This window comes from Rhamphochromis sp. 'chilingali' (assembly GCF_963969265.1).
Source record: "Rhamphochromis sp. 'chilingali' genome assembly, chromosome: 10".
Taxonomy (NCBI): domain Eukaryota; kingdom Metazoa; phylum Chordata; class Actinopteri; order Cichliformes; family Cichlidae; genus Rhamphochromis; species Rhamphochromis sp. 'chilingali'.
The window spans coordinates 13,859,541-13,882,045 of NC_137937.1; the positions used below are offsets into that span (position 1 = coordinate 13,859,541).

At 40.1% G+C, this 22,505-nt stretch overlaps 2 protein-coding genes across 5 annotated transcripts; both read right to left on the reverse strand.

The window, feature by feature from the left end:
- Positions 1–288: 288 nt before the first annotated feature.
- On the reverse strand, positions 289–9,677 carry elmod3 (ELMO/CED-12 domain containing 3). 2 transcript variants are annotated; one of them, XM_080895246.1, is made up of 13 exons: positions 9,569–9,677; positions 7,726–8,442; positions 6,886–6,957; positions 6,698–6,772; positions 6,546–6,612; positions 6,152–6,220; positions 5,960–6,048; positions 5,628–5,751; positions 5,381–5,503; positions 5,133–5,263; positions 4,924–5,000; positions 4,689–4,816; positions 289–4,171 (listed from the first exon to the last, which is right to left on the reverse strand). In XM_080895246.1, the coding sequence occupies exons 2-13, from the start codon at positions 7,825–7,827 to the stop codon at positions 3,921–3,923; spliced, it is 1,308 nt and encodes a 435-aa protein (XP_080751372.1). In that variant the 5' UTR covers positions 7,828–8,442; positions 9,569–9,677; the 3' UTR covers positions 289–3,920. The 2 variants fall into 2 exon arrangements, with proteins under 2 accessions (XP_080751372.1, XP_080751373.1); XM_080895247.1 differs by having other exon boundaries at positions 9,323–9,643.
- A 4,267-nt stretch (positions 9,678–13,944) lies between these two features.
- On the reverse strand, positions 13,945–21,043 carry star (steroidogenic acute regulatory protein). 3 transcript variants are annotated; one of them, XM_080893129.1, is made up of 8 exons: positions 20,080–21,043; positions 16,555–16,647; positions 16,292–16,399; positions 16,039–16,166; positions 15,775–15,933; positions 15,460–15,644; positions 15,257–15,350; positions 13,945–15,153 (listed from the first exon to the last, which is right to left on the reverse strand). In XM_080893129.1, the coding sequence occupies exons 2-8, from the start codon at positions 16,616–16,618 to the stop codon at positions 15,034–15,036; spliced, it is 858 nt and encodes a 285-aa protein (XP_080749255.1). In that variant the 5' UTR covers positions 16,619–16,647; positions 20,080–21,043; the 3' UTR covers positions 13,945–15,033. The 3 variants fall into 3 exon arrangements, with proteins under 3 accessions (XP_080749255.1, XP_080749254.1, XP_080749253.1); XM_080893128.1 differs by having other exon boundaries at positions 16,555–20,768; positions 20,903–21,036; XM_080893127.1 differs by having other exon boundaries at positions 16,555–21,043.
- Between the last annotated feature and the right edge of the window lie 1,462 nt (positions 21,044–22,505).

The window sequence follows — 22,505 nt, forward strand, 5'->3', positions numbered from 1 at the left end:
TGTTTTCTCTTGTTCAGACCACTCTCTGTAAACTCCAGATAGTTGTGTTGGGAAAATCCCAGCAGTTTCACAAATATTCAGACCAGCCTGTCTGCCACCAACAAACACACCACACTCAAAGACACTTAAACCAGCTTTCTTCCTCATTCTAATGCTCACTTTGAACTTTAGCAGGTTATCTTTACTGAAAGTTAAGCTTTCCACATACTTGATGGCCACCTTTTTATTTAATTTATAAGATTTAAGAGGAAGTTATGATGACTCAATGATTTCCCAGAGAAACAGTTTTTAAACAGCATTTATTTAGCTTTCTCCATACAATACATTTAATGTACAACAGCACATACTGTATTCTCAAATAACTCTCAGTATAAAATAGGGCTTCTACAATCAAGGTACAGTCATAAAATGCTCTGAGGGACATGACGACAGCAACAGTAAAACACCTTCATATAAAGCGCAGGATATTGAGAGAAGTGATTGTATTTGCCAAGCTGCTGCTGTAGGAAGCAGAACTTCAGACCCCACCTCTCAGAGCATCTGACATCCTGCAAGAACCCGTTTTATGTTTCTCTTGGTTCTGGTTTGTCAACTGAAGCGGCTCCAAATGATGATCAAATCATAAGAACATGATCTATTACTGCTGAAAATACAACTTTTGTTAACATGGGAGGATAAAATCAGGCCTTGTTTGGCTATTATATACACATAGGTGATAATACACCAAAGTCAAAGTGCACTCAGCATTATGACTGATGATCAAGCGTATCTTAACAATCATTTATTGAACTGTTTGTGACTGGAGCTGTAAAAACAGGATTGTTTCTGAGTGTTTCCTGACACAAAACACTGAATTACAGCAAAAGTATACCATACTATCACTGAAGCCACAAGAAAGCGATCTTATTTCAACATTATAAGTAAACATCAGCCAATTATAGAATGTCTTTAAAAGGAATTTTATCTGTAGATGTGCATCGGAGTGCGCGTGGGCCTATATAGCGTCGATAAATGTGTCTTTAAATAGAATACACGTAACACTGACCAGCTTTTGTGTTAGTTTGCTATTACGTAGTGCTTCTGGTGGAGGATATACATTACATATCATATCCAATTAGTATGAGAGAAGGCCTAGATACAAGGAAACGTAAAAATAGAGAGAAAGGAGAGATTTGTCTCAAGTCTTGAGGTAAGCAGTGTGTTTCGATATAATGCCCTACAGACAATCATACAGTTACAATCATTAATTCTCTATATACAAACTTCCTGATTTACATACACTGTACTGCTCCTCAGTTTGTAATTGAATAAAACTAAATATGAGACTATGGTGCAAACTTTTTCAAGCGAGGAGGGGAGTCTGACTTCACAAAGCCCGTTTTCATGATGTGGGTGATAATGAACGTTACAATATGGCTATTGAAGATGGCCTGCTTCCTCTTGCATACGTCACACATACTATCAAATATCTACAACAGTGCAAATTTTCCTGATCGATCAAAACACTTGCAAACAATTGGCAAAACTACATCAGCTCACTTTTGAAGTTGTACGGTGGACGAGAAGAATGCAAGTTGGCGATGGACAATTGTCTGAATAGATGCCGACATCGAAAACTCACATGCCTGTGCATTTAACAGTATATATTAATTAATTTGGCATGTTTTAGGGGTAACATTAACTCTGCGTACTGTGTCACACAAATGAATAAAGTCTACCGTGGCACGATGGCTCGAATGAAAGACAAAAGTAAGAGGACAAACCTGCACTCTGCCCCGCATAGCTCTGCTTGGATGTAGGCACCGGGTTTACTATCACCTTCTTAGAAGACAAGTTTGAGCTCAGAAACATATCGAGCCTAGCCCACATCTCTACAAAACACACGCTGTGCCACCTAAATGTGCATCTACTCGAGGAGGCTTCGCAAAAAAAAGGGAAAAAAAAGAAAGAAATGTATGTGCTATAGTAATAACAGTTTGCGCACTCATTAACACTACAGACTGTAACTGAGACGCGACATCAACAAGCTTTTACGAAGAGGAGGAGGCTATAGGATGCTACAGTACTAGTGCTACCTGAACATGCTACAGATTGAGACTACAAAGATGGAGGACTGATTCACATTAGCACAAAGCAGGAACCAGCTTTGCTGAGGAGCTCTACCCATTTCAGCCCACAGAGCTGCTTGCAACCAGCTGTGCCTGGAACCAACATTTGATTATTTAAAAACGCAAACCAAAGGTTGTGTGTGTCTGTGTGTCGTTTGTTTTAGGAGAAATATTGTCTTCACAAATGTTATGAACCATTTTTAAAATGACAGAAGTACCATCTATGCAGCTTGATGGATCAAGTACTTAGTAAAGCTGGCTTATTGTGTGCAGAGGAAAGCACCCCATCTGTAGTCAGTTCCTGTCATATGAAACACACATACAAACATACTCACACACATTCGCTTGCACAAGTGCACAAACCCTGAAGTTAGGAACGATTTCTATCATCACACGGCACTAGCGTTTTGATAATCTTAGAGTAAGAGCTGGGATTGCATACTGTAGCATACATCTCCTGGGAGAGGCGCCCTTCATCAATATCAGCTCATTTGTTTTTAACCACACATGCATCCACACACAGACACACACTCATACACACTGGAATAAATTTTCAAACTGGTCAAAAAATAAAAAAAAATTTACAATCGCATGCTTTTTAACGGAATGTAAGAAAGCTCAAACCAGAGCTTCGGCTACAGCTGGGACCAAGCTGAAGCCAAAGTGTCTCCTTTGCTTTAACCAGGAAAAGCAGAGACTTAAGAATTTTGTTCTGGTGGAATTTCATAGTGTTCAAACCGTTCTCACCATCACCAAGCCATTAGTCTGGTAACAGAATTCTGAAGTGTTTTGACACACAACTGTAACGTTATGATTAAAGGGACAGCTGTCCCTTAATAAAGGACTAATATATAGTTTATCTATATAAATAGATAAACACACACATACACTTTATATGTTTTTATATATTATTTAAAATATATTCCCCCATATTAAGTGGGAGCTCTGGACCTAGTCTATTAGACCTCTGGCAACAGACACCTACTTAAAACTGACTACAACCTCACATTTCGACTGATGTCCAAATGACATATGCCATTCACACCAACAGCAAATGCAAGGTGATCAGACCTTTAAAGTAAGCTGCATTCAAAGCCTACAGTGTAGCTGTGAAACCAGTATCTATTAACATTTTCCATCTTCCTCTTCCCACTCAAACTAATGGAAAACCTGCTATTGTATTCTCTAAAGCAGGGATTCAGACTAGTTCATTTTATCTTGTATTACCATAATTTCAACAGAGCCTTTAACAACATACCAGTCATCGCTGCTCTTCAGTTACATTGCATGTGACGGAGCAGTATTTTGGTGCAAAGAAGAATGCCAAGCCTTTGGGGAAAAAAAAAAGACACTCTCTGCCATGCTTCTCTATAACAATTAGATAACCTGGATAAGAGATCCTTGGAGCAAAATTGTGTATATTTTGTACTTTTAGACAGGTAGACTTCAACCACAATAATTTGGCAGCTATTGATTTGGCTACAAAATCCACAGAAAAGTGCAAATATTCACTTTATTTTGTTTTTGTGACATCTTGAGTTTCTGACCTCTTTATATCTGTTCTATGCACCCATGCTTAATAAATAAGTTAATAACAAAACTCAAACATAACTCTGAAAGATCCCCTAGCATAATCTGATCAAAGTGCAGCACCCCAGCAACAACGGAAGGAGTGGAAGTGTTTGATAAGGTTCAGATAGCAGGTTCTAGATCATGGTCTTGTGGGGCTCTTCTTCTAGCTCCGAGTAAGCCACTCGCACATAAAGTAATAGATAGACTCACACACACAGAAACACTCGCATAGAGTCTAGCTTAGATCAGTCTGGCCTCTCCCTCCATGTCTGGCGGTAGATCACACACTCCTGTGAAGTGCATCTCCTTTCCCTTGCGTGCCTGTGCAGTGCCAGCTTTGGCCCCTCGCTCCCCCAGGCTGGGAGAAGGCTGTTGAGCCACAGGGTCTGGTGACGTCCCACGGGGGATTCCACCTGCCCGCCTCTCTTTCAGGAAGACCTCTAGCCGGCGCAGCATCTGCTTGGGGTTCTTTTTGGCAAACAGCTCCACCTCTGAAGGTTACGAAATACAGAAAATGTGAGATTTGCGGAGGAATGGTAATATGTGTTTTTTCCAGTGTGGAATTCAATGGATAGACCCCTAACTTAGACTAAAGGAAGACTCTTGACATTTGGGAAATCCCATATTTGCTTAGATGCTGAGTGTTGCTTTCAAACAATGATACCAATCACATATTTGTCTCTAAATATGAAGCCAAAAGCTGCAGCTTAGGTAAGAGGAAAACTATCAACGGTGTGTGAAACAGTTCACTAACCAATAACCAATTATTGAAAAAGTTCAATAATCTCATCTGTGTTAAGGATATGAAAACAGAAATGTAAAAATCACAGGTTGCCATCTGACAAAAGGCTTTGTAACAGGCTGACCTTGGACCTGTATTTTTTATTTTTTTTTTACTTTGCCCTTTAAAGCAGATTAATTTTCTGAGGTTTCCAGTCTTTGTGCCAATTGGCTTCTGACTGCAGCATCACAAGTAAGAGGTAGCATTAGCGTGATTATAAGCACAACCTTTCAGAACAAAGCCAGAGTCAGCGATGGTCTTCTGCTGGGTCTTCCACAGTTGATAAAGGTGCAGATACGTGGCAACGTAGAATTCGTTCAGCACGCCGACCACTTGCTGACGACGATTACACTCCCTGGTATGAACAAAACACAAAGGACAGAGGGTGTCGTGACACCCATCAAACACACTTCTGAAAATGGGATAATTTAAAAAACAAAACAAAACAAATATGAGTCTCACTTGGACAAGGCCTCCTCTCTTAGTACTTGCAGAGCGATGCGGGTCATGTTGATTGACATCACACTAAATGGAAAGTTCTAAAACAGACAAAAACACAATGAATTATTGTTAAAGCAGTAAGGGACAATCATTAAATCAAATGAACACATTTTCCCACTTTGGCTTGAACAAGCTGCCTTGTGAGAGTAAATTTTACTGCCAGGTAACACCTGTGTCGGGTGTTGTGATAATTTGTAGATGTCTCTAGCCAAGGGTAGAGTCTCTGGGTCCATCACAAAATATAGAGTATGCATCAGTCCCAGGAATCCAGTGCCACGTAGGTCAGTGGCAGGGTCTGTACCTGCAGTAAAGAAAGTAAATAAAGGCAAAGCAGCATGATGTTAGCACAGGAGTGATGTCATATTATTAATTATGAATTGAGAACTACCTTTTTACAACAAAATAGAGAGTGTCTTACCCTGAAAGCCAATGTTTTCCCAGTGTACGCCATACCGTGGACAGTCCAACTTGCTGCCAATCAGCTTCTTATAAATGGTCTGGAGGACACGCATGTGGACCGTTTGGCTGTTGTCAACAGGGCCTGTGTAAAGAAAAGTAAAACACACATGTGCAAAAGACCCAATTTTTGTTTTTGGAAACACTTAAGGAGTTTTAACTACTTGTGTGATGTTTAGACCAAACAGACCCTTCTAACACACACTCACACTGTGCAATGGCAAAGACGAGATCTCTCTCCTCCAGGAGCTCCCTGTGAAGTCGCGGAGGTCCAAAGAGGAAGTGTGTGATCGCAGCCAGACCAGTCCTGCGAATGGTTGGCTGGATGTTCTTCTGCAGGTGGACATTGAGGAAAAATTTGAAAAAGTGTACTCATTAAAACAATGTATTTATTTGTTTTCAAATGCATCATCATTCTCATACTTTATATTTTTCTATTTACTACACTTAAGACTAGTGATTTTTATGAATAAGATCTAATTCAGATTTCCTCTGTTTGTCATTCTACTTTCTTTGCAGTTTTGTTTTTAGCATTCCTTACCAGCAAATCCCCAAGGTCTGTGGTCTGAAAGTACTGCAGGGCTTCATTGAAGGGGATAAGTGGGGTTGGGTTAAAGTCCTCAGTGAGAGCTGGGAGATCAATATTACAGTTATATTATTATACCATCAACTAACAGACCAAAAATCAGCAAAGTCATTATCATTCTCCTACAAACGGCAAGATTTATCTGACCTGGCTGGGTGTGCTCTAGAGCCTCCCACTCCTGCCTGGCCTTTTCCAACTCCACATTTTCCTTATCATCTGTAAACAAAACAAAGTTGAAGAAAGAAAACGTGCCAATTCAACAAACAGCTTCATTTGGTTCACAGCTTTAACTTAGCACTCCAACAGGGTGAGCTATTTTGCTATGGTGACGTCCACCCAGTCAATCCCCTGTCATGAATCCTTCTTGTCTAACAGACCTGCACCCTCCAGGGTGCCTCCTGTGCTTCCTAAACCCAGGCAACCATAACTCCTGGGTCAGGTGTTACCTGCAATAATTGCTCTGTATCTAGGACGCGCGTGCACACACACACACACACACGAGAAGAGGATGAGAGACAAAAATCAAGGTTGTTCATGTTACCTTCAGGCTTGGGCTGGTCTCCAGCTGCCAGGGTTTGCAGAAGACCATTCTGTTTTAATGCTGAAATCTGGAAAATAAAATATTTGGAGACATTAAATTCAAGGAAGTGGCGTGCTGTTTGAAGTCAGACAGTAACAATAGGCTTTAATTACCGGCAGAGATCTGAGTGGTGCGCTGCCATTGGTGTGGTCTTTGACATTATGACCAATAACCAGTCCATTCATGATCTATAAAGCAAAAAAAAAAAAGAAGACAATATGTAGATTTTTTTAAAAGGACACAACACAAGCAAAATCTAATGAGAATGAATCAATGAGAAGTGATTTTTAAGTGTACTCACAGGCTTATGATTGGAGTGTCCATTGGTTATCTCCTCTAATGGTTTACATTCATGAGACAAACCATTTAGACCCTAACAGCAGAGCAGCAGCAGCACAGAACAGGTGCATCAGAAAAACACAATGTAAAAACAGTGCAGCATTCACCCCCTCCATGACAGAGCAACACATTATTACTGGAGGCCATATGCAATTCCTGAAAACTAATACACATATGATTAAAAAAAAATTTAAACAGTGAAATATTTAGTATAATAGGCCAAATTAAATAACAGGTATCCTTTTGAAAGTGGCCTGCTTGGAAACATGCCACTTTTACTGGGATGCTTCTTGTGTGAGGCACACTTATGCTTAAAAACTATGAAAATAATTTAAGGGTGCACATCCACTGGGGAAAATGGCAATAACCTGACTTATGTTGCACCGAAATTGCAAACACACTTACTGATCCAACTGTTTACAAATGAAACTGTACACAAGGACAGCAAAGAGGCCAGGGAGTTAGAGGTAATGTTTTGGCTAGGAAACCAAGCTGGGGATAAAGGAAATGCGCTGTCAGCTGCCACTGATAACAGAAAGGACCTTGACCTTAGACCTTAGGTTAAACACATAAGACATAAGGACTTAAAGCACATCATGTGACATTAAACAAAAGTGCAGGGCAGGAAGGGAAAAATGATTCCTCTGAGAACAATAAAAATCTCCGTAGCAACAATGGTCAGACGGCAGTACTTCTGTTTTGTTGACCAACACGGCAGGTGCTGCTTTCGGTTTTAATGGTTTTAAGTTCCTGTAAATCTAAACACTGGAATGAGATTAAAACAAAGGTCAAATAAGGTTACCTCAATGCGGGAGGCGACATCAATGTCTTCTTCCATTGCATGTGAGCGCGTTGTCTGCTGAACTTGTTTCTGATCCTGGCCTCTAAAGACTTCTGAAGTCATAAACTGAGATTGGCTGATGAGTTGATGCAAGGGCCACCATGGCTTCAGCTGCACACACTTATAGCTACTGCAAGTATCTATGCGTTTATCATTTTCCCCTCATATATGTAGACAACACGACATCCACAGTCACCTGGTCGATTTTAGAAAGGTGTCGCCGGCAGGAAAAAAAAGTGTTGTTTGAACATCATATTCACGCAAGAGCAATAGTTGTGTGGTTTTCGATGCCAGTCTAACCACGAGTATGGATGCTGACAGGAATCTACAGATATCAGTCCACGAGAGCTGACTGGAGGAAATGGCTACCCATCAATACACAAGTTGCCTGGAAACCTGCCTCTTTTCTCTCCACCACTGACCAGCCCTGCTCTCTTTAGCCCATCCAGAGGTGCCCGAAACCTGAATAATGACATTCCTGTTCAGGGCTGGGCTCTCCCTGTCCGAGACACTTCATCACTTTGGCACTTAAGATAAATCCAAAGTATCCCAGGCAGTATTCACAAGCACCGAAGCAGCCCTACGTCTCTGGCCTCACGTGAAATGGCATCGAACATCCGTACTCCAGCTGTGCAACGAGATGTGGGGTCATGAAGAGTTGTTGTATGGCAGGAGACACTGTGTGAAAGGCAGTGGTTTAAAAACGCAAAGTTAATAAATGGCTACACAAAAGTAACAGAAAAACCAACCAACAGGCGACAAAGACACAGAATTATGGGTTCTTCCCAGCACGTTTGGCTCATCATATCAAAAACAATAAAACAAGCAAAGGTTCATCACGTATCCTTTAAGTCACAATACATCACAACACCTGGAACAAAAATAGTTCACTTATGCGTTTACCTGTTAGGATGGGCCAAATTATTTTGCTGTGAAAAAAAAAAATCTAATACCTGAACTGAAGACCCTGTTTCTTCCAATGTTGTCTCTGTGTGGGAGGGTCAGAGTATATTGGTGTAAAATAAATACCTCCTCCCAAGCACTGGTTTTCATACTTATATCTCAAGAACATTTTCAATGCATGACTTTAACTACTCTTTTCTTTTTTCCTTCTTTCTTTTTGTTTACTTTTTTACAGCGTAATATTGCTACTTTTACTAAAGCAAAAGCTCTGCACACTTTCCCATCCGTTTAAAAAAAAAAAAAAAAAAAAAAAAAAAAAAAAAAAAAAATCACAGCAATTTTAAAATAAAAGGATAGCACTACAGAAATCAAACACACAGCCGCGACAAAAAAAAAACAACAACAAAAAACTAGCGAATAAGTTCAGCTTAGTGAGGTGACAGCTGCCTACAGTAACGCTCCGCCGCTCTGACAGCTACCATTATCTGTAGCAACCGAAAAGCTAGCATTATGTCAGCTAGCAACCCCGCAGGCACAAAGACGCAGCTACAGCTTCACCTCAAACGGAGAATGCCACGGCGCATATACTGCATGCAAGTCCGCCGAAATTTACGGCAAACACCACAACATTTTAATTCGTATATAAAACAATCACCTGCATTTAAGGACTCCAGTCCTAGTTAGGTTTTGACACACGAAAAGCCAGCTGCCAGGCTAACTAACGGGCTAGCAGTAGCTCTGCTGAACTGTAACAGGGATGGAGGGGGGGTCTGTCCCCAAATCCAACAGCAACACGAGAATAAATCTGCTTTTGTCTCAAAGTTCCGGCAAATGCAGCAGAAACATTGCGTCCCGCGGCCTGTCTGAAAATATTACGTGATATGAAGCATTTTAAAAGTACCTCAGTTTATGATTGTTTCTCCCTCCAATCTCAGCTTCCCTTCCCCCTGTTGTGTCGAAAAGTGATTGTCTGCCAGAAAGTGATTGCCGTCCGCGGGAGCGCGCGCAGCTGCTTAAAGCTGCAGCGCCCGGATTACTTGCGTTGCCAGCTACTTCCGTGCAACTGATATAACGTGGGGGAAAAAAACCCAAACACATTTATGCCTTTGTTATTAGGCAAAGGTATGCATTTATGGAGCTTTAACGTTTCTTGTAACCGAATTATGACGCTTATCAGAAGGTTGCTTTCAGTGTGTAGTGCAGTCACGAATGACTACACGCATCACGATGGAATAATTAATGCCTACAGGTTTAGTATGTCTACTCTCGTTGTTCATATTTGTTATAAGACTGTCGAATAGTAGTTAAAACAATAAAGACCTATTGTGCCAGTATCACCATGACTCTTTCTTGTTTGTTCAGAATAACGACTGAGAACATGGCATTTTAGCGCTACCAAAAAGTGATTGTGGCCTATAACTTGTCACTGAAACAATATTTCGGCTTCAAACTTGTTGGATATATTCCAGAAGGGTTACATGTGATATATTATATCCCAAAAACTCTCCAAGAACTGCTGAATAACTTGTACAGGAACAATAAAACTGATAATATGCAATTTCCAACCTGCCAAAAAGTGATTGTGGTCTATAACTTGTCACTGAAACAATATTTCTGCTTCAAACTTGGCGTATGTCATTCAGAAGGCTCATATGTCAAATATTACATCTCAAACAGTCTCTTAGAACTGCTGGATAACCTGTAAAGGAACATTAACATTGATAATATGCCATTTTCAGCCTGCCAAAAAGCGATTGTGGCCTATATTTTGTCACTGAAACAATGTTTCTGCTTCAAACTTGGTGGATGTCATCCAAAAGGGTTATTAATTGAAACGAAAACCAAAAACAAATAACAATTACATCCAAGTAAAGAAGAAACCACCAGTTAAAATAAACTAACAAATAGACCAGAAACAGGGGGTATAGCGGAAGCTCAACACCAGTAAACCATGGAACAACATATATATTAATTCTTTGCATACAGTAACTATGCTAACATGTTAGGAACCACAAAATAATTGAATAATCCTACAAACAAATTGCAATCAAAGCTGAACTCTAATGTTGTGAACAACACAGAAACACACACAGCAACACGAACATAAATTAATGAATTAATAAACAAATAAACAACCAATAAATGTCTCCTATAATATTTATTGGTTGTTTATTTGTTTATTAATTCATTAATTTATGTTCGTGTTGCTGTGTGTGTTTTTGGTTTTCGTTTCAATTAATAAGTGCTGTATTGGAATGACATTTTTATTACCGTTTGTTTTGTCTTTCCTATTACTTGGTATTCCTAATGTGTTTAAGCAGATCTCCTCCCACCTGTTTCCATTTGGCCATTATCCTTTTTTTGTATTATTTTTGAATTACAACATTTTTGAAATTTGACGTTTTATGCACAGGTTGAAAATGACATATTATCGGTATTAATGTTCTTTTAAAAGTTTTTCAGCAGTTCTTGGAGAGTGTTTGGGATATAATATGTCACATGTAACCCTTCTGGATGATATCCAACAATTTTGAAGCAGAAACATTTTTTCAGTGACAAGATATAGGTGGTAATCACTTTTTGGCAGGCTTAAAATGGCATATTATCAATGTTAATGTTCCTTTAAAAGTTATTCAGCATTTCTTAGAGACTGTTTGGGATATGATGTGCCACATATGATCCTTTTGGATGATACCCAACAAGTTTGAAGCAGAAATATTGTTTCAGTGACAAGATATAGGCCACAATCACTTTTTGGCAGGTTGAAAATTGCATATTGTCAGTTTTATTGTTCCTTAATGGTAATTTAGCAGTTCTGAGGGACTGTTTGAGATGTAATATTTGACATATGACCCTTCTGAATGACATCCACCAAGTTTGAAGCAGAAATAGTATTTCAGTGACAAGATATAGTCCACAATCACTTTTTGGCAACTTGAAAATGGCGTATTAATGGTCCTTTAATAGTTATTCAACAGTCCTTAGAGACTGTTTGAGATATAATGTGTCACATGTAACCCTTTTGGATAACATCCACCAAGTTTGAAGAAGAAATAGTATGTCAGTGACAAGTTATAGTCCACAATCACTTTTTGGCAGGTTGAAAATGACATATTATCGGTATTAATGTTATTTTAAAAGTTTTTCAGCAGTTCTTGGAGAGTGTTTGAGATATAACATGTCACATAGGACCCTTCTGAAAGACATCCACCAAGTTTGAAGCAGAAACATTGTTTCAGTGACAAGTTATAGACCACAATCGCTTTTTGGCAGGTTGGAAATTGCATATTATCAGTTTTATTGTTCCTGTACAAGTTATTCAGCAGTTCTTGGAGAGTTTTTGGGATATAATATATCACATGTAACCCTTCTGGAATATATCCAACAAGTTTGAAGCCGAAATATTGTTTCAGTGACAAGTTATAAGCCACAATCACTTTTTGGTAGCGCTAAAATGCCATGTTCTCAGTCGTTATTCTGAACAAACAAGAAAGAGTCATGGTGATACTGGCACAATAGGTCTTTATTGTTTTAACTACTATTCGACAGTCTTATAACAAATATGAACAACGAGAGTAGACATACTAAACCTGTAGGCATTAATTATTCCATCGTGATGCGTGTAGTCATTCGTGACTGCGCTACACACTGAAAGCAACCTTCTGATAAGCGTCATAATTCGGTTACAAGAAACGTTAAAGCTCCATAAATGCATACCTTTGCCTAATAACAAAGGCATAAATGTGTTTGGGGTTTTTTCCCCCACGTTATATCAGTTGCACGGAAGTAGCTGGCAACGCAAGTAATCCGGGCGCTGCAGCTTTAAGCAGCTGCGCGCGCTCCCGCGGACGGCAATCACTATCTGGCAGACAATCACTTTTGGGCACAACACCGGTAATTTCGAGTGCATCTTGGGAATTGTGGTTTCCTGTCCGACTCTATCTTCATTACGTCATCGCATTCTCGAGCTCAGGTATACAGGATCTGTGGGACATCGAGACGCCTTCCGTTACCTTTGATTCTCGCTCCTTTTTCTTGCTCAATATGTAGTAAAAAATAAAAAATAAAAATCTATTCCGAAAAGAAATAAAAAGGAAAAACGAAAACAGAAATAATAAAATAAGGTTCTGAAAATTCTAATTTACTTTTGACTTGGCACTTTCTCCCTTTCTATAAGATGAAAGAATGCGCCTAAAATTCAGACTTCAATTTAGACCACACGAGGGCACACAGATGGAAATGGGTTTGAAAAAAAAAATCAAGGCTGTCAGTGCCAAGGAGATGTTTTTTTCTTTTTTTAGTCTTCCTGGTTACACAGCTTATCTGCACTGGATAATTTCCTCTTTCCTATCCAAGAATCCAAGAATTTTTTCTTTTTAGTGAAAGACTATCTCTAAATGGCTACAACTCACATTACATCTACTTACCCCTGGAACATTTGGTATGCGGTAAACAAGCTGCACTTGGGGATGCTATGCTTTAAAAATTTAAGTGCATGCAGTTATATGCAACCAAACTGGACCCCCGGATTTCTCAAAAAGCCCTATGGGGGAATTTGAAAATGGCTCCCATTTGACCTCACACTCTAAACTAAGGCTTTAGTGGCATGACATAACCGCATCATCCCGAGTAGCACAGGTTAATATATTTTTTATTAGAAATGGGAAGTCAGACCTATACTCTGCAATTAAACTAATCCAGGTCCCTGCTATCTGCCCTGCCAAGAAAATGAGCAGTTACAAAACATTTTGGATCAACTAAAACTACACAGAATAGGCAAAATGTTACACAACTGGCAGTAATGGAGGAGAGATTTCCTGTTTGGGCTGAAATCCACTGTTACTTGATCTTGGGGAATGTGCTGCTGGCTCGCATAGGACTGCTAGCTGCTGGACTCCTTACATTTCGGAGTGGCCAAACACCTGCTCATTCTGGCAAACGCTCAGCCTGAAAACTCATCAAGGGATAGGAAGACATTTTTCATGAGCTACATTCATCACGGGTTTAAAAAGAGCCTCTAAATCCATCCATCGCCTCCCCGTCAAAGAGGAATAATTCTTATCATTATTGCTGTGCTATTTAAAAGAGGAGTTTTGGTTTCATGTTGAGCTTGGTGTTTTACTTGTGTGTGTTTTTTCCGTTACTGGGATTTGAATTTCTGTCATTTTTTAAAAATCTCTGTGATCAAATAAAAAAGTCAAGCAAATGGCACTTAAAGTGTTTAATGTTATCTGTTTTTTCCCAACAGGAAAGAGCAGAGAAATCATTCATCAACAGCATAATAAAAAGCACAAAAACACACACCCTAATGATTCTACTGTCATTTATTCAACACCGCTTTATGTTACAATAGCTCATAGCCAAATACATCTGCAAAATATCAATAGATAAAACAATGAAATAACAGTGCAATTTCGCAGAAGAGGTAGGGGCAATAAATGACTGTTTTCTGCCAAAGTGGGATGATGATGATGATGTATGAATATGTCAGAAAGCATACACTGACTTTTGCAGAAGGTCTTACCAGGACGGTGAGTCATTGAGGCCAGTGAAATTGTGACATGATTATTATTTTTCTATTTCCTTTTACAGTTTTAAATTGTTTTAATATTCATTTTTTACATGCTTGCTGATGAGTACCTGAATCAGACTTAAAACATTCTGTTCAAGGGGAAATGACTAAATCGTGTTTTCCCAAAAGAGAATTCCAATCTCTGTGACTTTTCAAATTTAACAGATAAATTCTCCAAGCTTGGCCTGATCAAATTTAGAAAAGAAAACAACAAGGAGTGAACAACACCAGAGCCACAGGTGAAAGGTCCAACCCAGACTCTTAAGATCAGTAATCCACAAACCCAACATTGCAGTTTATAGTGGTGTGGTGCTGGATATACATTTTAAATGGCATTCAGTTTCTCTTCACTTTGCAGTTTAGTGTTCACTTTGTGATCAGAACTCTTAAAGGTGTTATTATGTGCTCTAAAAACCCCACAATTTTATTATATGACTGTCGCCTGCCTTTAATCAGTAGCATTATATTTACAGGGCACTTGTTTGAGACTGAATCTCTCTGAAGGATTTTAGCCTAGTTGTTTTAAAACACCCAAAAAGGGACCTGAGACACTAAAAGCCAAAGGCGATTCCTAACCTGGTTAAAAACAATGAAAGCACACAGTCTGTAAGACTGGTGTTAGAGACAATCATGGCAGATTTTCTATTTTTTAGGGAAAGAAAAACACACATTTACCGACTGCAGCAGTTTAAGCAGATAAATATGAGTTTTGTTTTGGGTTTTTTCTTTTGTAAATGAGCAGAGGCTACTTTTCTGCCACGTCTCTGGTGCCAAAGCTCAATAGACATCCAGTGTCACCAGGTAGGAGACATCTCCACGGAAACATTGTTAGCCATCCTTTTCCTGAGGTGGCTGGCAAAGTCCACCTGCGTCTGAGCGAGCACTTTGTTTATGATTGTCTTTGGGATCCAGCCCTGCCAATAACAGAGACAAAACCAGTGTCAGTTTGAATCAAATGACGCTTTTACACAAATCTAATACCAGTGAAAGGGAAGATGCAAACTTGATCATTCATACCTTTAGATCTATACTTAGTAACCAGGTGAATTTGGTCTTATTTGGGTCTTCAGCGCAGGGCTTCATAACTATGCAGGTTGGCCCGTTTTCCGCTCTGAGAAATGTAATGATTAACAGACAGTGTCACTTTAAAATAATCTGCACGCAAACAGTCTGTGCATCCATAAAGTAATGCCCCGGAGTGATGGCTCCCCATTGCTTACCTGACAACACCCCTCTGCTCAGGCATCTTTGGGTGCTGAGTGGACATTCCTGCCAGGAAGCAGGTGGAGCCTCGCCGCTTGGCACATCGGACACTGACAAAGTCCCTGGGTCCCACCACATTGCCGGGGGTCTCTGCGGATACCTCATGGGTGATCATCGTGTCCTGGCCGATCTTTTGGAGAATCTGGAGAATTCCAAAGTAAAGCATCATTAATTAACATTTCTGGATATATTTGTGTAACATGTTGTAAGTGTACGCTTTTAAAATAACAGAATAAAAGAAGCAATAACCATTAATTTTTCAACTTTCTTACTTTGACTTCTTTCACATTTGGGTTCCACTCCCCCATTTGCTCCATATTTCCAACTAGCTCTTTGTAAAGATCATCAGGATGTTGCTCCAGCATCACTTCTAGCTTGAACACCTTCCCGACATGAGGTAGCACTTTGCTCAGGACCTTGTCTCCATTCGCCTGCAGAAGAGAGGGAATGGGGACGAGAAGTGTTAAAATGTGAAGTTTCATAGCGGAGCTAATACAAAAACACTTGACTTTGATGCCAATAATGTATGCACGCACAGCAACAGTTTCAGTGGTCCAGCCGTCCTGCTCGCTGAGGATTCTGATGGCCTTTTGCAGTGCATCTTCACCTTGTTTCAAATAAGACATCTCCTCCTCATTGTAACCCTCTTCTTTAATCTGAGAACCTTAAAACCAAATTTCAATTATCTGAATTATACCTGTTTATGTCTTATTCTATGATTAAAAAAATCTGATCATGCATGACCTTTTTTTTCGCATTACAGTGACTGAAACAATCACAACAACTCACTGAGAAGAGAGTTTCGACGGTGGACTTGGCTGATCCAGTTACTGGGGCCTGGACCTGCCAGCCTGTACAGCTCATGATGAATGGCTACCATGGCATTCTTCCTCAAACCTGGAAAGCGCAGACAGAAAATACTCCGTCACTGTACCAGAACTTCCAGAAGGATTATCGAACAACATCTGTCTTCATTTTTTCTTTACTCATCAGGCTGGCATGTAGACTGCAACTTGGAATTTGTGGATGAATTTGTGGATTCGTTCACTCACCTGTCATATTCCTCATGTGCCGATAGGAGATGCCAGCACACAGTTTAAAAGTAGCAGGCAGCATTTTCAGTTTCGAAGAGCGATGAGAAAAAACTGTGTGAAGGCAAGAAGATTGCAGAGATTCAAACTCTCTCTGAGCTGTGAATGTTTTAAATGGCCCAGCTCCTGGGTCCATATATATAGGAGCACTGCCCACAAGGCCGCCTTGCTATCACTGTGCAGATAAACACACACACATTTCACTGTACAAATGGCCATGCCACCAAGGTTGCATCGCGCACGCAACAAGAATGCCCCACACTCTCACAAACACTCTGTGGGATTGTGTCCAGCATCCAGGCCTCCTCCTCGCTCACTTAAGCAGACACAGACATTAGTATATCAGTGGGTGACACTGGGAAAAAACAGCCTTTCGTCAGCAATGAAAACACCCAAAAGAGAGGTCAGTGCGAGAGACCCTGAGTGACTCATGCATCCCTTCATGGCCCATTACATGCTAAACACTCTCTGGAATTTGAGGGCAAAAATTTTCCATTCAGTTAGGCTTGTTTCTTCTCCCAGTATGACTGAACCCTGAATGGTACTTGGAAATATAAATGAGTGAAATGATCAGACATTAACTTTAATGTTGTGCTTGGAGACTTTGGGCTCCCTTTAACAAAAACAACAGCAAAATGTGTTTGAAGATGGCTTTAAATGGACAATGTTCGTAAGACATCTGCTGTAAAGGGTTTTGCTCGTGTTTTTAAGTCTCAGAGACCTTAACTGCAAAGGTTTCAGCTATGGATAAATAGGGTGGATTTTCATAAACTATCTCAGTGGCTATTTCTGAGAATCTTTTTAAGGTTTTTAGGATTTATTGTTGTATATTTTTTTCTACAGAAAATGTTTAGACCACATTTAGCTATGTCACCATGTGGGGCAGCATTGTTCCTTATCAGTGAGCAAATAAAAGGAAGATGCACAGGCCACGGCCCTGTGTTTCTTCACACTCTACATTACATATTAAATGATTTCCCTTTGGGAATTTTTATTTACGTTAGGGCAAAAGATAAAAAAAACAAAAAAAAAACTTTTAAGAACAAAAATGGTTGATTTTGCAACAATATGTGTAAAAAGCAAGCATTAAAACCACATCTATGCACTGAGCTGTAGTTATCCAGAGCAAAAAGTAACCCTGAGGTCGAAGGAAGTACGTAACTGTGGGTGATTCTGACAAAAATGCATATTCTGAGTGTTTTGACTGTGAAGAAACAGGGAGAGTGTCAAAATGTTTTGTTTTGTTCAAGTGCAAACTGACAGGAAGTATGAATAACAATTTGCTGCTGAGAACTGAACATCCTTAAACATCTTTTTTACATTTACAGTATTTATCACGGCCGATATTCTGACAACAGCTCATACATAACAGATGTACAGAAGCGTTCCTTATACTAGGAAAACTGACTTTGTATAACATACTTTAGGATTAAACAATAATAAGAGAGCAATAAAATTTTAATGCAAGCAACCAAACTTCACTATGAATCTTTTGCCGCCTGCCCATTACATCACACTTTTCTTGAAAGTTCTTCCTGAAGGCTTGGTTAATCATCAGATGCTGCACCACCATCTGTGAAAAACATATTTTATCAAACTGCTCACGTGTTTCGTGAACCTTGCTTGCTTCTTCCAAGAAAAACCCTGGCTATCTAACAGAAATATTGCCTCAGTGGGCCCTGCACGTCAAGCATGTGCTCAGAGTCACGGGAACAGTCAAGTGAGTTGCAGGTCATCTGATTAGTGAACAGGAACGCATGCAGAAAAAAACCCCTAAAAAATCACCACTATCAAATAAATAAATTACCAAAAAAGCCCTAACCTACAACCTTGTGTCCCTCTGGCTTGATGACAGGAATCATCTATCAGTCCATTTGGCCTTCTGCAGGGTGACTTTTTTTTATTTACCATGGGAACACACACTCCTAGTGTCTTAACCATTTCTGGGCCACAGTGGACACAGTGCAGATTCTAGGCTGGTAAAGGTTAAGGGGTCAGACTCTATGTCTTAAAAGAAGGTACATTTCTGTAAGTGAAATGGTAAATGGCCTGTATTTGTATAGCGCTTTACACTACATTCAGTCATTCACACACTGGTGATGGCAAGCTACATTGTAGCCACAGCTGCCCTGGGATGCACTGACAGAGGCGAGGCTGCTGGACACTGGTGCCACCGGGCCCTCTGACCACCACCAGTAGGCAACAGGTGAAGTGTCTTGCCCAAGGACACAACGACCGAGACTGTCTGAGCCAGGGCTCGAACCGGCAACCTTCCGATTACAAGATGAACTGCCAACTGCCACGATCGCCCCAGTGCTCTAGCTTTTGATCCTGGAACAGGGAGTCATTACTAACTGATGAGATGTAATGCAGTTTTAACATTTCGGCTTAATATCCTCAACATTTGTTTGACTTGACACTAGGACAATTTTTTTCTTCCTTTTCTTTAACTTTCATATCATATGGATTGAATACTTCTGCATAAATAAAGGTATATGAGATACATAAAAGGCTATGCGAAAAGATGTTGTGCTCATTACTCAACCTCCAGCATTAAATTTCTGTTCTTGTGAATTCACAATACTGAATAAAATCAGGACCAAAGTGGTGAATAACGTAAATATGTGACATGTACTGGATGTACAGTTATTCCCCTAATAGTCTTGGAAAAAATAAAGTTTTCATAGAACATTGTTTATCATTATTACTTGCTTTTATTTAGTTTAATCTCTTTATGCTATTTTAACTTGAATTTTGTTCTTCAAAAGTGTCGTATAAATAGGGTTGCCAACTCCCTGAAAAATAAATAAGGGACACCTCGTGGCCAGGGCCGGGCAACCCAGTTCACCCTTCCCAGTGTGGTGAATTTTGTAGCTCTTTTTTTTGTGTGTGAAATTATTTTTTAACCATTTGACTTGAATTTGATTTAAGCAGATGCATATTCTTTGTGATATGACCATATGGGAAACAAATGATCATTTAGCCATTTATTTTTAGCTCAAAATGACAACATTAACACAGTAAAACAGGTCTCTTTCTTAAACAGAAGCCTGTCATGCTTAACTTTTGAGAATATAAGTAAATCTTTCTTTAAAAGAACTCTGTCCTGCTTAACTTAAAATTATATAAATTAATAGAAAGCAATAGAACGAAAAATATTCTTGTAACAGTGCACATATAGTGCATTTAGTACAATTGGCTTCAGTTGAGGTATTATTTCAGCTTTTCTAATGCTAATCAGCTGCTCCTGTTTGTAAACCCACTTGTTCCCATGATTACGCATCATAACTCATCATCATTATTAATCTATGTATTACTTTTATGTATTAGTGATCTATTTGTTGTAATCATCTATCCTTGCAGTTGTTTATTACACAAAATAAATTATATTATCACACTTCTGGCCACATAGCGCTGATATTCACTGCACATGCCCATATTAACCTTAACCAGAGGGTTTAAAAAAACAAACCAGTGTTTACATACCATATCTGCTTCTGCCGTGGCCTGGTGGACAAAAAATTGGTTAAGGGTTCCCCGAGCTTTCACGCCCCTCGTGTTCTTCATGTGCCCACCACTAGAAGCATGCCTATGGAAAAAGTGCGCCGGCACACAGTGCAGTGCGCTTTAAATGTGTTATCATGCATTTTCCCAGCCAGGTGTTTTCCTTTTCCCATTCCTCCTTATACTTTTGCAGCCTTTTTTTTCTTCCTTTCTCTGAAGGGAACAAACATTGCTGCTCTAATGCTGGGCTTACACTGAGACGATTTTTGAGTCGTGCGACCGATTTGGTGATCGGACCGATTTTGGCCCTCATCGTGCATCGTGTAGTATACGTGGGGTAACGAGAAGCGATTAACACCTCACGACCAGCTCCCGATCATCAATCGCTCGTGGGGGTGTCACCACAGCCGCTCACACTGCTCAGCGCAAACACTAAACGCCGTGAAAAAGATGGAGCAGCACAGCTGTGCAGCGTGTGATCTGGACACAAGCGATGGAGGCACAACTTGTAGAACTTTGGAAAGCTCATCCGAGCCTTTTCGATGTGGCATCACAAAATTATCACGACCACAACAACCTGAAAATAGTTGGATTTACATTGCTGCTCAATCACAGCTGCCTGATCAATGTTTTTCATTAGCAATTTAGCAAAGTTGATGGTGGTGGTGTGTCTGTGTGAGTGAAAGACACAGAGAGAGAGCGACAGATTTTCTGTTATAACCTTCATTTTATGGAGGCACAGTGTGAGCACTCAGGTCGCATCAGAGCATCGGGCGGTATAGTGTGAGAGTACATCGTGACCTACCAACTTCTAACCCCTGCGAGTCAATCGTGCAGTTTGAGCAGGAGCTGAATAACGTGACTGAAAAAATCGCACAGTGTCTGCCCAGCTTTAGGTGTACTGTCATCCGAGACTTGCACCGCAGTGTCGGCGTTTGTTTCCCTGTTGGCCATGCTTTTCTTGTTGTGGTCACCTGTTGTCTTCCGGTATTTTCTCCGCAAGCGACCTTTCCTCGACCAATGAGATGAGCGGTAATCTGAATTGTCATACTCGAATTGTCATAAGTGTGCTGTCAGCTCATTGGTCACAAAGCAGGAGAGGGGCTGGGAATTATGTTTTCAAACAAAGCGTTAATTCCATAAACATTTATAGACTACTTTTGATTCTCACTGTATTACGGGACAAAGTGCGTCCCTTATTAGCTCAACACGGGACGTGTACTTTTGTTTCTAAATACAGGACGATTCCGTTTTTTAAGGGACGGTTGGCAACCCTACTTATAAATAAACCTTACTTACTCAGTGCTTCTATAGGAATTAAGAGGGAAAGTAACAGCCAGGTGCTGCAAATCAATAAACTTGATTAGCTGGGTATCACAAAGTATGTTACAAGGCTACATCTAAGACTCTGCAGTCCTGAGTAAGCATGTTAAAAATGAAGGTTTATTAATAATGGATTGGATTTATATAGCGCTTTTCAAGGCACCCAAAGCGCTTTACAATGCCACTATTCATTCACTCTCACATTCATACACTGGTGGAGGCAAGCTACAGTTGTAGCCACAGCTGCCCTGGGGCAGACTGACAGAAGCGAGGCTGCCATATCGCGCCATCGGCCCCTCTGGCCAAGACCAGTAGGCAAGTAGGGTAAAGTGTCTTGCCCAGGGACACAACGACCAGGACAGAGAGCCCTGGGATCGAACCGGTTACAGACGCTATTCCCAACCCCCTGAGCCACGGTCGCCTCTATTAGGCTACAGTACAATTAGAGAAAGATTAAACAAGTATGCTTTTGTCTTGTTTTTTCAGAGGGAAGAACACCGTAGTGTGTAGGGACGGCACCTTGCTCAGGGGTACCTCAGGGTAGCCGTTCAGTGGATTCAAACCCGCGACCACTCTACCTACTGAGATCTCAAGAGAGCTGTGCATAAACAGTTGCCTGCAAACCTCAATGAACTGAAGCAATGCTTTAAAGATTGAGCCAAAATGCCTCCACAGTGGAAAATGGAGGCATCCACAAGGAAATGAAGCTATGATAGAGTGATATTAACACAATGTACGCACTTAAAAACACAAACTCTGGCTATGGATGAGGCCTCATAATGGTTTACAAAATATATTTTTTACACATTTTGCCCCTTCATTTTGTACTCACATTTAAACATCTACATGGCCTATGAGAACTTAGTTACTGCGCAATGATTCTCTGCATTTATTTGCCTGTAAAATATTACACTATGGGAATGCAATATTGCTGATCATCTGTTTGTAAAGGAAACATTAAAAACAAACCTCAATCAGGGTTGTCAAGCTCATACAGCTGCTTTTATCTTAAGGGGAGCCAGACCATTGAAACTACACGATGAAAGCATAAAATTACAGTCTTTATTATATTTAATATAAACAGT

Bases quoted from the DNA above. Each gene is read 5' to 3' on its own strand.
- elmod3 (XM_080895246.1), bottom strand. From the start codon at position 7,827: ATGACTTCAGAAGTCTTTAGAGGCCAGGATCAGAAACAAGTTCAGCAG. The intron at 5,752-5,959 runs GTAAGGAATGCT...GTCCACCTGCAG, and splicing joins CAGACCTTGGGGATTTGCTG to AAGAACATCCAGCCAACCAT. The intron at 5,504-5,627 runs GTGAGTGTGTGT...TTCTTTACACAG, and splicing joins CGTCTTTGCCATTGCACAGT to GCCCTGTTGACAACAGCCAA.
- star (XM_080893127.1), bottom strand. From the start codon at position 16,729: ATGGACCCAGGAGCTGGGCCATTTAAAACATTCACAGCTCAGAGAGAG. The intron at 15,645-15,774 runs GTAAGAAAGTTG...GGAATTCTCCAG, and splicing joins CAAATGTGAAAGAAGTCAAA to ATTCTCCAAAAGATCGGCCA. The intron at 15,351-15,459 runs GTAAGCAATGGG...TACATTTCTCAG, and splicing joins GAGCAGAGGGGTGTTGTCAG to AGCGGAAAACGGGCCAACCT.